The 14,483-nt window shown below is 35.3% G+C and overlaps 1 protein-coding gene across 1 annotated transcript; it reads left to right on the top strand.

The window, feature by feature from the left end:
* Nucleotides 1-1,393: 1,393 nt before the first annotated feature.
* LOC108755555 (arginine/serine-rich protein PNISR) lies at nt 1,394-14,241 on the top strand. Its single transcript, XM_018498636.1, has 12 exons — nt 1,394-2,074; nt 4,328-4,516; nt 5,652-5,902; nt 6,506-6,677; nt 6,803-6,984; nt 7,578-7,817; nt 8,372-8,474; nt 9,442-9,513; nt 9,943-10,037; nt 10,558-10,717; nt 10,793-11,751; nt 13,898-14,241. The coding sequence occupies exons 1-11, from the start codon at nt 1,981-1,983 to the stop codon at nt 11,725-11,727; spliced, it is 2,493 nt and encodes an 830-aa protein (XP_018354138.1). The 5' UTR covers nt 1,394-1,980; the 3' UTR covers nt 11,728-11,751; nt 13,898-14,241.
* Nucleotides 14,242-14,483: the final 242 nt, after the last annotated feature.

Raw genomic sequence — 14,483 nt, 5'->3', positions numbered from 1 at the left:
CAACATTAAGAAGCAGAAAAACAGTCTTAATTTACAAACGGACACTGAAGGTCTTCATGAGGCATATTTATCCATTGTGAATAAAGTTTGATTTTTTTGATACTGACGGCGCGTCTCCTCTCTCAGTGCGTGGTGATTCGTTTCAGCGAGCGTGCACATTAGTCGATACGCAATGTCCGTTTTTTCACGTCTGCATTCCACTCTTCTTTATGCTTTTTTATTGCTATTTGTTATACTTATATGGATACATTAGTTTTGATTGTTTACATATGTTTGTTGGTGAGTTTTTACTTTTTATCATAATTACGGTTGTTAATTTATTTAAGTTTACTTTTTTCATAAGAGGTCTTTTTCTTTTTTCTTTTTTATCAACTAGAACTTTGCTAAGAGATACGACACATTTTTGACTGTTCATTCGTACGAATAATATCGAGTTCTATATCGAGACTCAACCGAACTGCGTGTATTCTTAATTTGTGAACATTTGCGATAATTATTTTTTAATTCTGTTTCCATTATGTTTAACGTCTGAAGAGGGCTCAAAAAGGGTAGCCGAAACTTGTAATGTTATATGTTTATTTTTCACCGTTATTATTTCTTAGTATACATCTTTTCTTCCTTTTTTTATCTTTTCTGTACTTTTAATTTATGCCTTTAATTATATGACTTTTTAAAGAAATGCGCTGACTCTTACTTCGCCCTTCATTTATTGTTATTTATTTTACATACAATGAATTGATTTTTATTAAGATTTGAAGTGATGAATATATTATAAATTCTAAATAATTATTAAATCTGAATAATCTAAATAATTAATTTGAAATGATAGTTGTCCAAATTGTAACTGCACTAATAGTTGCCATATAATCATAAGTTTTTAGTTTTTTAAGTTTTCCATATTAATTTTCGAACTAAGCAAGTAAAAGACGCATAATTGAGGTTAAACTTTAATACATATGCTGTTGCTGTTATTCCTTTTTTTATGCGCAACAAATGCAGGGCTGCATTTGGATTCCCTCGGTGCTCCCCGGATGTCATATCATTCTTGTTGTTTATCAAACGTTAAACAAAAATGATATGACACCCAAGGAGGGGTGTCATCCAGACGGAAATCCGAACACAACTCAGTGGAAACAAATATTAAAAATTGGCATTACGTGACATTTTGCGTCTGCCGCAGCGTGCTGCGCATGAAAAGAGATCTTTATAAATATAGGACTCTAAGATCCGGTTTCACCAATGCCGATCAAGCTTGATCGTGATTAACTGTCATCCACAATTGGTCGATTCTACTAAACAGTAAACGCGATTGGTCAGTCAACGGCCGATTAAGCTAACTGGCGTTGGTGAAACTGGCCCTAAGCAGTCTAGGCAAGCGTTTCCACCTCCACGTCAGTGTGCAGTGTGCGGGAGCCATTATTTTAAAATGCTGTATTGGCACTGCGTGATGCGGCGAGATGTCCGATATCTTTCTGGTGGAGTGTCTACGTCTACGGCTACGGATACGTCGTAGACATTGTCTATCGCCAAAATCCCGGGCGGGATCGTACTTTGTTAAAGTCGATCAAGATCCTGGGGAGTGGGGCGTCTCATCGTCGCCAGTCGTCGTTTGTGTCAAGCTGATCAAGCACAGGAGCATCCAAAATTCCGAATAGTAACGGTTATAATTTTTCGGGCATACGGTACAACTGTAGAAAAGTATCACCGCGCAGTAGAAACGCACCAAGATCAATCAAAGAAAATACGCACGTTTGGACGTTGAAATTCCATCGAGCAGCATCGCCAGGAAGAGAGAAAGCGCGAGACCAAAAAGGAAAAATACGCTAGGACGCCGTTCTCGCAGCGCTTCCACTTTCCGAAGTCACTTCCGATTCCAGTGAAGTGGCGCCAAGGACCATGTTCTGTGATAGACCGTGGTAGGTTAGGCACAAACTGGCTCGAGATACCTAGTCGAGATCTTGAACTCTTGCGCCTTCGCAAATGAAGATGAGCGGGGATATGTTCGAGGGGAAGGATTATCCGACTCAGTGGGCGCTCAATCCTTCCGCTTATCAAAACATGAGTAACGATCAAGGTGAGCCGTCGCTCCGGGTGGCAAATATTCAAGCCTTATATATATATATGTATTGATTCTGCTCTTCTGATGTTACAAAGGCATAGAAATGTGTGTATGCAGGATGATGTTTGATGTATGAAATATTTCCTTGTAATTATCTAATTTTCAGCCTTTAGTAATTTTATATCAGTTCTGTATCACTTTTGTTAATTCTTTAAGGCCTGATTGCACTAAGGTACTTTGACTCTAAGCAAAGGCTTAAAACTCTCATTTTCTCTCTTTAAAGATGACAGAGAGAAAGAGATAGAAAGAGTTTTAAGCCTCGCTTATAATTAAAGTAACGTTGGTGCAATTGGGCTTAAAACTTTTAAAATGAATCTGTCTCTTAAAGATTGAAAATTGAGCATTTTTTCATATATTACTGTCAGTGTTGTCGGTATAGAATACGTATAGTATACATAACGGAAAATATAGATTTTCAGTAGTCAACTTGGCAGTGATATACGAATATGGCTTTTCAAAACTGGCTCTAAAGAATTTAGAAAGATAAATATATAAATTAAATGTTACGACATTTCATATGCTATGCTATTATGTAAAAGTGGAATATAAACATGAACAACATATAATAGTTTGACAGAAATAAATTCACAATGTAGTACATTCGAACAGATGTCAACATTGGATATTTTACACATTTGTATTATGGATTTATTAATTAATAACTTTATATATAATAATCTTTGAAACATTTGAACATACCATCGTAGAGTTGTGTAACAAACTAAAATCATTATTATTAACATTAATTATGTATGAATTTATTAAACAATAAAGAAAAAGAGCTACGAACCAAAAATTATTTTATAAAATTAAACATTGTTAATATAGAAGTTTGAACATAAGTAAAAGAAACAATATCCTTTAGTTAAGATTTAATACAATGTACTAGCAATAAACAAATAAACGTTTCGATCGCGATCGGATCATTATCAATGTTAAAAACATATAGGCCTGTATTCAGAACGCGCTTACAATGATATTAGCGCGCTAATGTGCTATAATTTACGTCACGCATACTATAGAATTTTAGAGATAAAAGTACGATTTTATCGATAATATTACAAATGGTAAAAAAACAAAACATAATATAAATTTATACTTTGCTCTCTCTAATGAACGCTGGTAACATAAAAACGATTATCATCCTGTATACAGTTATAATGTAGCTTGGAAAAAGTCGTCGCATGACAATAGCTAATTGCAGTCAGTCTATCTAATTGAATTACTTGAATAATGTCATTTGACATAATGTAAATCAGAGAATATAACGCATAAAAATGAATTTAGTCCTATAGATAAAATATAATATACAAGAATTATGTCAGCGCAAGATTATTGTTACAGTAAAAAGAAGAAATTGTTATGAATAGCAAACCAGACAATATAATACATTGAGATAATACATTGCAAAAAATTAATAAAAGTGAAATTTGTAAAATGTTTATCGATATATTATATGAATTTATAATTTAGTAATAGCTAAAATTAATACGAATAAATATCTCAGATGTAAAAAAACAAAATATCTTCAGTCAAGAATTAAAAGTGTTTCTGGCGTAGAAAGTCGGATAAAATTAGAGACAATGCGATAAGAAGTAAAACAACGTATTATCTCTTCGGTGTTATGAGACATTATGAAATAAAAAATTGACATTTAGAAAAGGAAGGAAAAGATTATGTTGGAAAGCAGTGGGAAGTGGGAATTAAGAGGGGATATAAGTGTAGATGAAGGTATGGAGGGAGTACATAAAGGATTTACATAAAGAAAAGGAGGAATTATGAGGAGAGGGATTGGATAATCTGTAGATAGGATTTAGGCAAAGATTCTGTATTATTTTGTTTATTTAAGTCCTGTGTTTACGTGAATCATTTCAGATATCGATCTCTTATTATAGGAAGATTTACTGTCTAAAATCTTCAGTTCATTCCATCTGAAATTGTGGTTGAAATTGATACGGTGGTCGGATATGACAGATGGAGAATTTTCTTGTTGATATCTGAAATACGTTCACGTATTCTCGTACTCAATTTTCTTTTTGTTTGGTCAACATAGCTGGCCTCGCAATCATCACATGAGATCTTATACACCGCATTTTGATTGGAAAACAATTCTAACTTGTCCTTTCCTCTCTTTATAAAACTTTTTAAAGTATTGGTAATAAGTGAGAATAAGTAAATATATGAATTTATTGTTATTATCTGAAATAGTGGATTGGGCTGCTCTGGCGCAGCAGTGGATAAAGATGAAGGAAACTGTCGTGCCACCAGCTCCACCACCACCCAGCATAAATCCTATATGTTCTGCGAATGATGGTAGTGGAGAGGCACCAATGGACATGGATACTAAGGACGATGACGTGCCTCCAGCACCACCTGCACCGACCATCAGTGGATCTGGTGAAAAAAGAATATCTGATTTGGATGGTTTAACTTCCGTTCAGAATTTTAATAATGACAATGAAACTATGTATTGTCACTACTAGGGACAACTGGACACCTATCATGGAACAAATTAGAATGGATTCTCTGATCGAAATTGTTCAATTAGTCCCTAAATTTCTATTGTATTTTCTAGAAAAAAATGGAATAATTCTGATCGGAATCCATTCCAAACATTTCCATAATAGATGCCTTGATTCAATTTTTCTTGAAATATATTGTTAAATATCAAACTCTCTGAGATACAGTATTTTTTTGAGTACTGTATTTTTTTTGAAAAATCTAGACACACAGTTATAAAGTATATTAAAAAATTATACAAGTTTTGTCTAAAACATATTTCTATTTAGTTAATTATTTTGTTAACATTGAAATTAAATATAAGCGTTTGAGAAATTGTTTCAGCTTTTAAATCACAAATTGAGACGATATAAAAAAATGTCTTAGGTTTTTGTGTTGAACAATATATTTCAAGGAGAATCAATTCTGACAGATCGATTTAGATTTCAGATAGTTGTGACAGGTCAATATTAATTTCGATTTAGGTCTCTTCTTACAAGTTACCCTTCTATATGCGCACGCGAATACACACACACACACACACACACATTCCATAATTTTCGCAACAATGCTATAATTGCAAAATAGGTCTTTGGCTTTGATATGTTTGAGCTATTACTTGGTGAAAATCATTTGATGAAAATCATTTTACCATTTCTGACTTTTCATACACTACTCATGTACTTGAAATTTGAAAAGAATATTGTTATCGCCAAAACTGGGTTTGTAAATGCCGCAAAATTTCTGAAAGCTTAATTTCTTCTTTAGTCAAAAACTTGAGGATACAATGCTGCTTGAACTACTAGCTCTATCCATGTTTGTCATTATTTTATAATTTTGTGTCTCTTGGATTGCTCTCATTTTATAGCAGAGAGAACTCTTCTACTGTTACGAGAGATATTTCATTCTCGGAGAAATTGAAAATCTTGGACAGAAGTTGAATCATCCATGTTAACATTAATAACGAATGGTTACTATCGAAATTGGTAACAAGAGAGATTTCTTTATTGCGATATAATATTGACGGGAATAGAAGCCTGGACTCAATGGAACCAATGGGGTCACTGGAACGCCTCAACATCTGGAACTGGGAATTGGGAATGGAGTGGCGTTCCTCCTCCGGGTGTTACTGTAGATCCCGATGGCAAACCAATTGGACTTCCAGCCGTACCGGTTATTCCACCTGCACCAACGATATCGACCACTACTGATTTCAACACACCTCCCCCTGCGCCGTCGCTGTACTCGTATAATTCGGTGCCACCTGGACAACCATACAATCAGGTAAAAAAAATGAAGGAAAGTGAAATCTCTTTTCTAGAATAGCACAGAATAGTTTAGGTTGAAAGAGGATCCCAGAAGATTTTCGAGTAGTCTATTCTCAAGCTAAGTATTTTTTTATTTTATATCTAGTTGAAATTGAGTAAATAAATAAAGTAAATGTAAGGCTTGTCAGTTGCAAAGCAATATAAGAAAAACAATGACCAAGAACAATGAAAAATTAAAAATGGTAAAACTATAAGTATTAGCAATAAATAATTTATTCTCTAATATTTAGAAAGACAAATTTAGAAAGACAAATGGACATTTTAACTTAGTCCTTATCAGCAAGATAAATCATTAAAATAATAATAAAAGTATTGACATTGTAAAGTTAAATTGAGCAATCTAAAAAAAATTATTAAAAATTGTAATCTGGAAGAGAGAGAGGCGGGTACTATTCACAAACTAATTACATAATTCTTTAATCAATTTCTTGTAAAGTCAAGACATACTTGAGATAAGGATCGAGATCGAAATTCACTCGAAATTCATCGATTGTGAATCAACTGCTTTTATATGGACGCCACATGTTGCATTAAGTACCTTAATAAATGTGTTTATCAGGTTTCTAACTATTGGTCTGGTGAGCCACCTAATGCAATATCACCACAACCGCTTCCTTTTATGAAGGGCATGAGGCATGCAAGTAGAGGACCTCACATGAGAGCGATGGATTCTATTCGAGTTCGAGATGACAGAGAAAAGACTCCAGAGGAAGATACTACTACAACTATAGGTAAAAATTATAACGGATAATAATAACAGCTTGTAATCGTTGAAACTGATTCAGCTGATTTGTTGCAGCAATTATGAAATTTCAACACATCATCAGTTATACATTTGTTAATTTATTTTGTGTAGATGCCGCAAAACGAAGACAGTTGCCGGCATGGATCCGCGAAGGTCTGGAGAAGATGGAGAAGGAGAAACAGAAAGCCATGGAGAAAGAAAGACTAGAGATACTGAGAAAGCAGGAATTAGAAGCTCGCAAGCAAGCAGAGGATGAGGCGCGTGCAGTGCTCAATCCGAGCAAGAGTAAATTTGTAAGCAATAAAACTCTCGTTCACTCAATTATTACCTCAGATTATGACATCAGGAACAAGAAAACAAAAAAAAACAAGAAAAAATTTATAGAATAGATTTGTAAAATATAGCGAAAATTATCTTCTCATTTCAGGAAAAAATTTAATCATATTTGTTTTTATATCACAAAACAAAGAGTAACTCTCGAGAATGTCAAATAAGATAAAAACAAATCGGGCTAATGAAAGTTTTTGCGCAGTAATTAGTGTGAAGACGATTATAAAATTTTTCAATTTACAAATTTTTAATCAATGTAACGCGAATAATAATAATTACAGACGTTTCAGCTTTATTTCAGTATGTTGAGTTTAAATATTAATTCCTACTTTATAGTCAAACTGGAAGAATGACGATTCATTTTCTTCATTACATTGATATATAATTGATAAGTCAAGTGGCAAAAAACGACATGATGAAAATTCCGCATAGTCATATTTGTTCAAACTTTAAAGATTATAAATCCGCTGAGTTTTTATATTGTGCCGATATTGTCCATGACAATTCGCGGATTTTAAAACATGAAATTATTATATTGTCACACTTGCCTCTATAGGATTCGGATTCGGAAAAGGAAACCGAGCAGGATTTCGATACGAGTAACGCACGCGGACAACAATCTGTGGAAAAGAGCTACGATCGCACCCCGGATATCATTGTTCGGCCGCGAAAATCACGATTCAAGGACGCCGATTCGCCCGAGTCTCATACGGGACCCGATGAGAGTCCGACTGCTGCGATTAGTATGGTTCCGATTGTGCAGAAACGGTCTCGAGAGGAAATTTTACAGGATGTGGTAAGTATAAAGATGAAAATAAACTATAGACAAGGTAACGCAATTTTGTACTAACGTTTTGAATATTTTGAAGAAGAATTAAACAACTACTATTTACAATTAGGAAGAGAAAATGTCTTTAAATTAATTATCATATACAAATTTTATATAAAAAGAATCAGTCATTTGGATAGGAAGATCCTTCAATAGGAATACAAAGATATGTCCTTAGGTTTCATTGTATCAAAGATTAAAGATAGGATCACATGGATTATATTCTTTATTTAATTTAGCATGCATGGTTTGGGATTTAACTTGGCGTCAGTATACTATTTTTATTAAGTGATATGTCATATATGTTTTTGTATTCTGAATGAAAGTTTTTTATTCCAACTTCGCAAAAAAGTAATAATAACTTCAACTTCAAAAATTATTACATAAAAATAAAAGATACGATATCAACAACTGATATTAAGTTAATCCAAAATAATTTAAATTAATATCCAATATGTTTAATTAATTATAATGAATTTGATGATATTCGAGTGAGTTGCATCATGTCTTCTATTATGCAGATGTTGAAAGTGAGGAGATCATTGACGGAAATACTTCTGGAAGTGACGAACGAAGAAATTGGTGCGGTATGCAGGGAGGTTTGGAGCCGCGCACGTGCCAAAGGTACCCCCCCAGATACACACGATAGAACTAACCAATTGAATTTCCGTGCTTTCGCCCATCGGGGCACAGAATCCGAGTCAATGAGTCTACTCGCGACACCACGCTGCGACGAAGCTGTGCGATTGTGTAATACAAAGTTTGAGAGCATTAAACAGAGATACCTTAACATGTAGACTTAATTATTCGGCAATTTCAGGACATCCTATGTTTTGCGTTTTCAGAGATTTGCGTGTAGCGTAAGACACATTTCTCTCTCTCTTTCTCTCTCTCTCTCTCTCTCTCTCTCTCTCTCTCTCTCTCTCTCTCGCTTTTAATCACGTAATCGTCCCATGATTACGTGTCGCAGATTTTTAAGACATTTTTACATTACCGGCATCTTTATGTCCGGTAATGATCTTTTTCGCGATATATCTTTATGATAAAGGCACTCTAAAATATTATACTTTTATATCATAGTGTAAATAATATTTTAACAATCTGAAATTGTTTTAATAAGAAAACGTCTAGATATTATAATTTAATAATATTTAATGTGTGTATAATTAATGAAAAATACGTGTTATATCTGTCATACCCATCTATGCATGGGCATGTTTTATCATTTGATTTATAAACATTTTAAAGGCATTTGTCCGAATTTTTATAAGTATCTCTAACAAACTTCGTTTCATGCATTGCGAACTTTATCCTTCGAAGTTCCGGCAATAAAAGTTACAAGCTGCGTAGCAAATCGCGCGATGTAGATGTAATTTTCCTTTAGGGCATTAGAATATTATAGTTTGATTTATAAGTGTGAAATAATGTGCTATTAAAGATTTCTTAAGGTACATAAAAGGAAGCGAAGGGATGATTCGCCCCCCTTGCGCGAATGGGCTGATCAGAGCCATTCGGTATTATCGGGGGCGTTATCCGTATGCGGTACTGCACACTTTTAGCGATTGATTACTAAATGCGTGTGTATTGTAAGTCCCTGCAGGAGAGACCCCCGTCGCATCCCTCAACATGGCCCCTCTTGCTCAGATCACTCACGAATCACTCGGTGAGTACGCTTTGACGCTCTATTATAACGCACGGCGATATCTGTAGGGAACGGCCGTGAAACAGTGACGCAGTGACTCGTGAGAAAGGAGAAAAAGAAAAGGGACACTGCGTAATTACGCACAAGTTCAAGTTTAACTTGATGTTAAACTCGGCCGTTCTCTCGTAGAAATTATTTATCGCTGCAACCGAAAGAGAGGTGTTCCCCCTCTCTCTCTCTCTCTCTCTCTCTCTCTCTCTCTCTCTCTCTCTCTCTCTCGTGCTCTTTCTCAGGACGTTTCTTGATGAGAGTAACGGCTGTGAAAATTAGCCAGAGCCGAGCATATATCTTTTATCTTTTTTTTTTATTTGTTTTTCTGTCGCTCCGACATTTGAGAGAGTGTCGCGTGCGCACTAAACGGATGTAATTCCTGGCTCTTGTCTGCCGTAGGTCTGAGCATCTATAACGACAGTAACAGCGAGTCCGAGGAGGAACAGAGTGAACACGCGCAGATTCAGAATGATGATAGCGATGAAGAGTTGAAGGTAGGAATTTTCTTACATGAGGAAACACTGCGAAATTTTGTATTTGGATCAATTTTTATGGATATGTAAAGTGACTCAATCCATGAATAACGATATGCATGTTATTCGTGCTCTATGGTTCTTCAAAAATATGATTTCCAATCTTAAAGGGGAAGATTTTGCTCAATAAGATCTAAATTGTGTTTATTTATTTCTTTTTCTGAAATATTATATGTTCGCAAATGTTACCTTGGATTTGACTGTATCCCGTTTTCTCTTAAAGACAAAAGATATATATATATTTCTTTAAAAAAAGATTTTTTTAATTTTTTGTTTCAAAAGCACTTGCTTTTAAAATAAAAAATCTTATTAAAGGATGATGCGGTATGGATAAATCCTATATTAAATCACTATACGTATCTATAAAAGTTAAAAAATTCAAATAGATTTTAGTTTCGCAGTACTGTTAGATTAATTATTCGTCGCGATTAACTCAACTTGCAAAGGTGACACCGTTTTATTTCACGAGTCAATTTCGCAGGAAACACTGAGACGGCGACAGCAGGCATTTCGCAAGACAGAGGAGGAGATCGAGGCACGGCTCGCCGAGGAAGAGGAGGAGGAGGAGCAGCGTAGCGAAGAGCAGTACAGTAATAAGCAACAGGAAAATCATACCGGTAATACTAGCTGCCGAGAGTCAGGTATGTTTCGACAGACAACCCATCCGCATGTGGCTGCTGGGAAATTAAGTGTAACTTCCTGACGTCATACTTTAGTTGATGAAAAAGAAACGGTAGATAATCAGAGAGAAGCGTCCGAGACTTTGTCGAGCGGCGGTCAAAGCCCAACAGCGGCGGTGCCGCAGAACGCGCCGGCGGCCGACGGCCAGCAGGTAGCGAAGCCGAGCAGCACCGTATCGGGATCCGCCGATTCTGAGTCAAGCAGCACCGAGTCCACGAGCAGCTTGTCTGAGTCGAGCCGCGAATCCGCGCCCAAGAAGCATCACGAGAAAGCGCGCAAACAACAGTCGCAGCAGCAACAGCATCAACAGCGTTACAATCGACGGCGGAAGTCTAAGAGCAGGAGCAAGTCACGAAGTGGTAGACGGTCCATCAGGTCATCGCGCTCATCCGAACGCGGCGGCGGTGGCGGCGGCGGCGGCGGCGGCGGTGGTGGCAGCGGCGGCGGCGTCGGCGGCGGGAGCGGTTCTGGCGGTGGTGGTAGTGGTGGTGGTGTTGGTAGTGGTGGTGGTAGCCACAAGCGCCGGTCGCGTTCGAGATCAGCGAAATCACGGAAGGACTATCGCTCACGATCCTCCAGCAATCACAGATCCAGCAGAAAGCGTCGCACGCGGTCGCGCGACAGGAAGCGTGTGAGATCACGTTCGCGCAGCTACCGTCGCTCTAGATCCACGTCCAACGACAGAAAGTGGTCTTCGCGGTCGCACTCTCGTAGATGGAAATCGCGCTCACATTCCAGAGAAAGGCGACGAGGTACTCGGTCGCGCAGCAAGTCGCGCGGAACGAAACGCGGAAGATCGCGCTCGAGAACGCGCAGCCGTTCGCGGGATCACAGACGGTCAAGGTCCTACGTTTCCGGGAGGAGCCAACGGCGGGGCAGTCGATCCAGATCGCGAGACCGAAGTAGAAAGTCACGGTCCAAGTCGAGCTATCGTGATGGTAAGAAGTCGTCACATCGATACAGGAATTGAGGTCAGGATCCGCTCCTAGCCAAGGTTGTATATTTATTCTGATTGTACCTTTTAACAGAACAATATGAGAAAAGCAGTGATATTATATTATTCTTAACAAGAGTCTCTCCGCGGCTTGTTACATAGACTAATCAAAGATCGTTTCTTAGAGTTTTTCTCTTGCTTTTTTTATATTACATCTCTCATTCGGCTCTCGATTATTATAGTGTTTATATGTTATCTGCAATAATTGAAAAATATACATTATATATAAATGACGCCGTTTTAATGCGATGTAGAAATCTGAGATGCTTAACAAGGAATTTTTTTTTATTTGCTATGAGCAATGGATATATTAAATATTTTCTTGGATATATTAAATATTTTCTTATAACTGGACCGAGTTCTGAATCGTCGTGCGGATGCAGATGTTGTTTCAGTTTTGTTCACCGAATATTAAACAAAGATAAAACAACATCTAGGAGCACTCGGATGATGATTCTGAACGCAGCCCAGCACACGCACACGTGAGATGATTAGATTGCAATAGACGTTATACATTTTCGTTTTTCCATTATATAGTTTTACATTGATTGAAGTTTGTGTTGGAAAAGTCGAGCTACATATAAAGAATATAATTTGTCATTATGCAATAAAAAAGCAGTGAAAGTTTTGCTCAATCTTTGTTTTGAGTCATATAATGATAAGTATTATATGCAATAAAATTACTTGATAACTTTGTAGATTTTCTATAGATATGTTATGATAGTTTGTTATTAAATTTAGTTATAATATAAGAAAAATAAAAGAAGGGCACCTATCACGGAACAAATCAGAATGGATTCCGATCGGAATTATTCAATTATTCCCTATATTTCTATTGTGTTTTCTAGGGAAAACGGAATAATTCCGATCGGAACTCATCCCGACATGTTCCATCATAGGTACCGAGGCTGAAAGTGATTCAAGATTTGTCAAGGTTAGGCATTCAAAATTAGTAAGCATTAATTGTGCATTCCTATCCATTGAATATCTTCAAAATATTCGAGTTTCCTTGGAAAATCTTTTTCTTTCAAGTAGATATTTTATTAATATGAAATTTATTTTTTACTATTTAATCTGAATACTTTTAATATCTAGAATTCTTATCTTGTTTCAAAATTACATATACGTATTTATTGATATTATATATCTTCAAATAAGTCTTGTTAACTAGTCATGCATTTTCTATGCTTTAATAATTTCACATAATTCATATATAACAAGAATGTCAAAAAATTTGTGTATAGTTATTAGGCAATTATTATTTCACTGTCGGTGAAAAAATGAAGTATTGGTTTTTTCAGAGAATTATTATAAATCTTAGAGAATGAGATGAGTAAAGTAACATAATTTAAATGAATAACATGATTCTCTTGTTCAGAACGTTAAAAAAGATTATCTCACTTACAAAAATGTAATTACTGAATAATTATTTCTTGATTAATAAAGTACAGTTATTTCACGCAAAAATATAACAATTTGAAGCGAAACTATGATTTAATTGTTCAACTATCTTTTTAGACATCGGAATTATGAGACTCGCAATTTGTAAAAATACGCGCATCTTTATACATGGAAACTTTTGTATAAATAAATAAATGTTATTGATAGTATTCAGGATTCGTATGGATTCTTATTTACAGGAAGTGATAAATAGGGAATAATAAATTCGTATACTTCGTTATTTTCAGAATAATTTTGTACACACAAAAAAAAGGAAAATATTGCTGCAATGTATTTTATTCGATATATTACTGCAAATACAAATTTTGATAGAAATTATTTTGCAGTAATATCTTTCTCTATTTCGTATAAAATTATTCCAAACAAGATCGTGCGCGCAAATATCTTTTTATTAACTATATATCAAAATTATCATGTTACATCTATAATGTTAATTATGTACATGTATATAAATAAATATAACAATAAATAAATGTAACAAATGAATTCGATAAACACTTCAATAACGTATGATTTGTATACGAGTAAAAATATATTTGAATTTTGATAAGAAAAAGAAATGCTTTGTGTGGACTTTGTAAAGAGTATTATACATTACTAGGCTGAAGTATAACGAATCAATAATCTCTGTAGAATTATGCGCCGGGATTTCGACACGAGTCCTAGAAATCTTATTTTGTTTCAGCATCTTCTACTGGCTTCTACTGGACTTCAACATTTTACTATGATTCAGTTCGTCAACATACACAGCATTGTGGTACAGTTGCAATTTTGAATACGCGTTCTCAATCTCTTATCTCAGATAGTAAAAAAGTCAATGCTACGTAATAAATAGTAGGTACTGATAGCTTTATGTTATAGACTCGTCTAATATTACTTGCTCTAATGTACAAAAGTATATCTTTCTTTTCTAAAAAAAGGCACACGTAATCAAAATTTATACGATTACGAGAAAGACGAACGTGAAATAAAATTAATGCAAAATTAGTTGAAGTAGTTTTCGTGTCTTCCCTGAAGCAACTCCTAGTTACGTTAAAATTGCAAAGGATACCAGGTATTTAATCAAATTAATTAGGTATCTAAAATGCATAAATCATATAATTAATCCAAATCGTTTGCAAGACTCGTTTGTAACTAATTTTTAAGAATTTGCGTTTTACCTTTACGGTATGGAATTCATTTTTTCAATAAGATAATCGTAAACGAGTTGTCGTACGTGCAAACCGTATACGAAATCGAAGTGATTCAATCTCTTTAGCGTCACCGTGTAT

This window comes from Trachymyrmex septentrionalis, unplaced genomic scaffold, assembly GCF_001594115.1.
Source record: "Trachymyrmex septentrionalis isolate Tsep2-gDNA-1 unplaced genomic scaffold, Tsep1.0 scaffold88, whole genome shotgun sequence".
In the NCBI taxonomy this organism is placed as follows: Eukaryota; Metazoa; Arthropoda; class Insecta; order Hymenoptera; family Formicidae; genus Trachymyrmex; species Trachymyrmex septentrionalis.
The sequence above is the reverse complement of the archived record's forward strand: the minus strand, read 5'-3'. Positions and strand labels throughout refer to the sequence as shown.

What these genes read in the sequence shown, in the direction of transcription:
- LOC108755555 (XM_018498636.1), top strand. Translation starts at nt 1,981, where the DNA reads ATGAAGATGAGCGGGGATATGTTCGAGGGGAAGGATTATCCGACTCAG. An exon ending in AGATACTACTACAACTATAG is followed by an intron (nt 6,678 to 6,802) that starts GTAAAAATTATA and finishes TATTTTGTGTAG; the next exon opens with ATGCCGCAAAACGAAGACAG. An exon ending in ATCCGAGCAAGAGTAAATTT is followed by an intron (nt 6,985 to 7,577) that starts GTAAGCAATAAA and finishes TTGCCTCTATAG; the next exon opens with GATTCGGATTCGGAAAAGGA.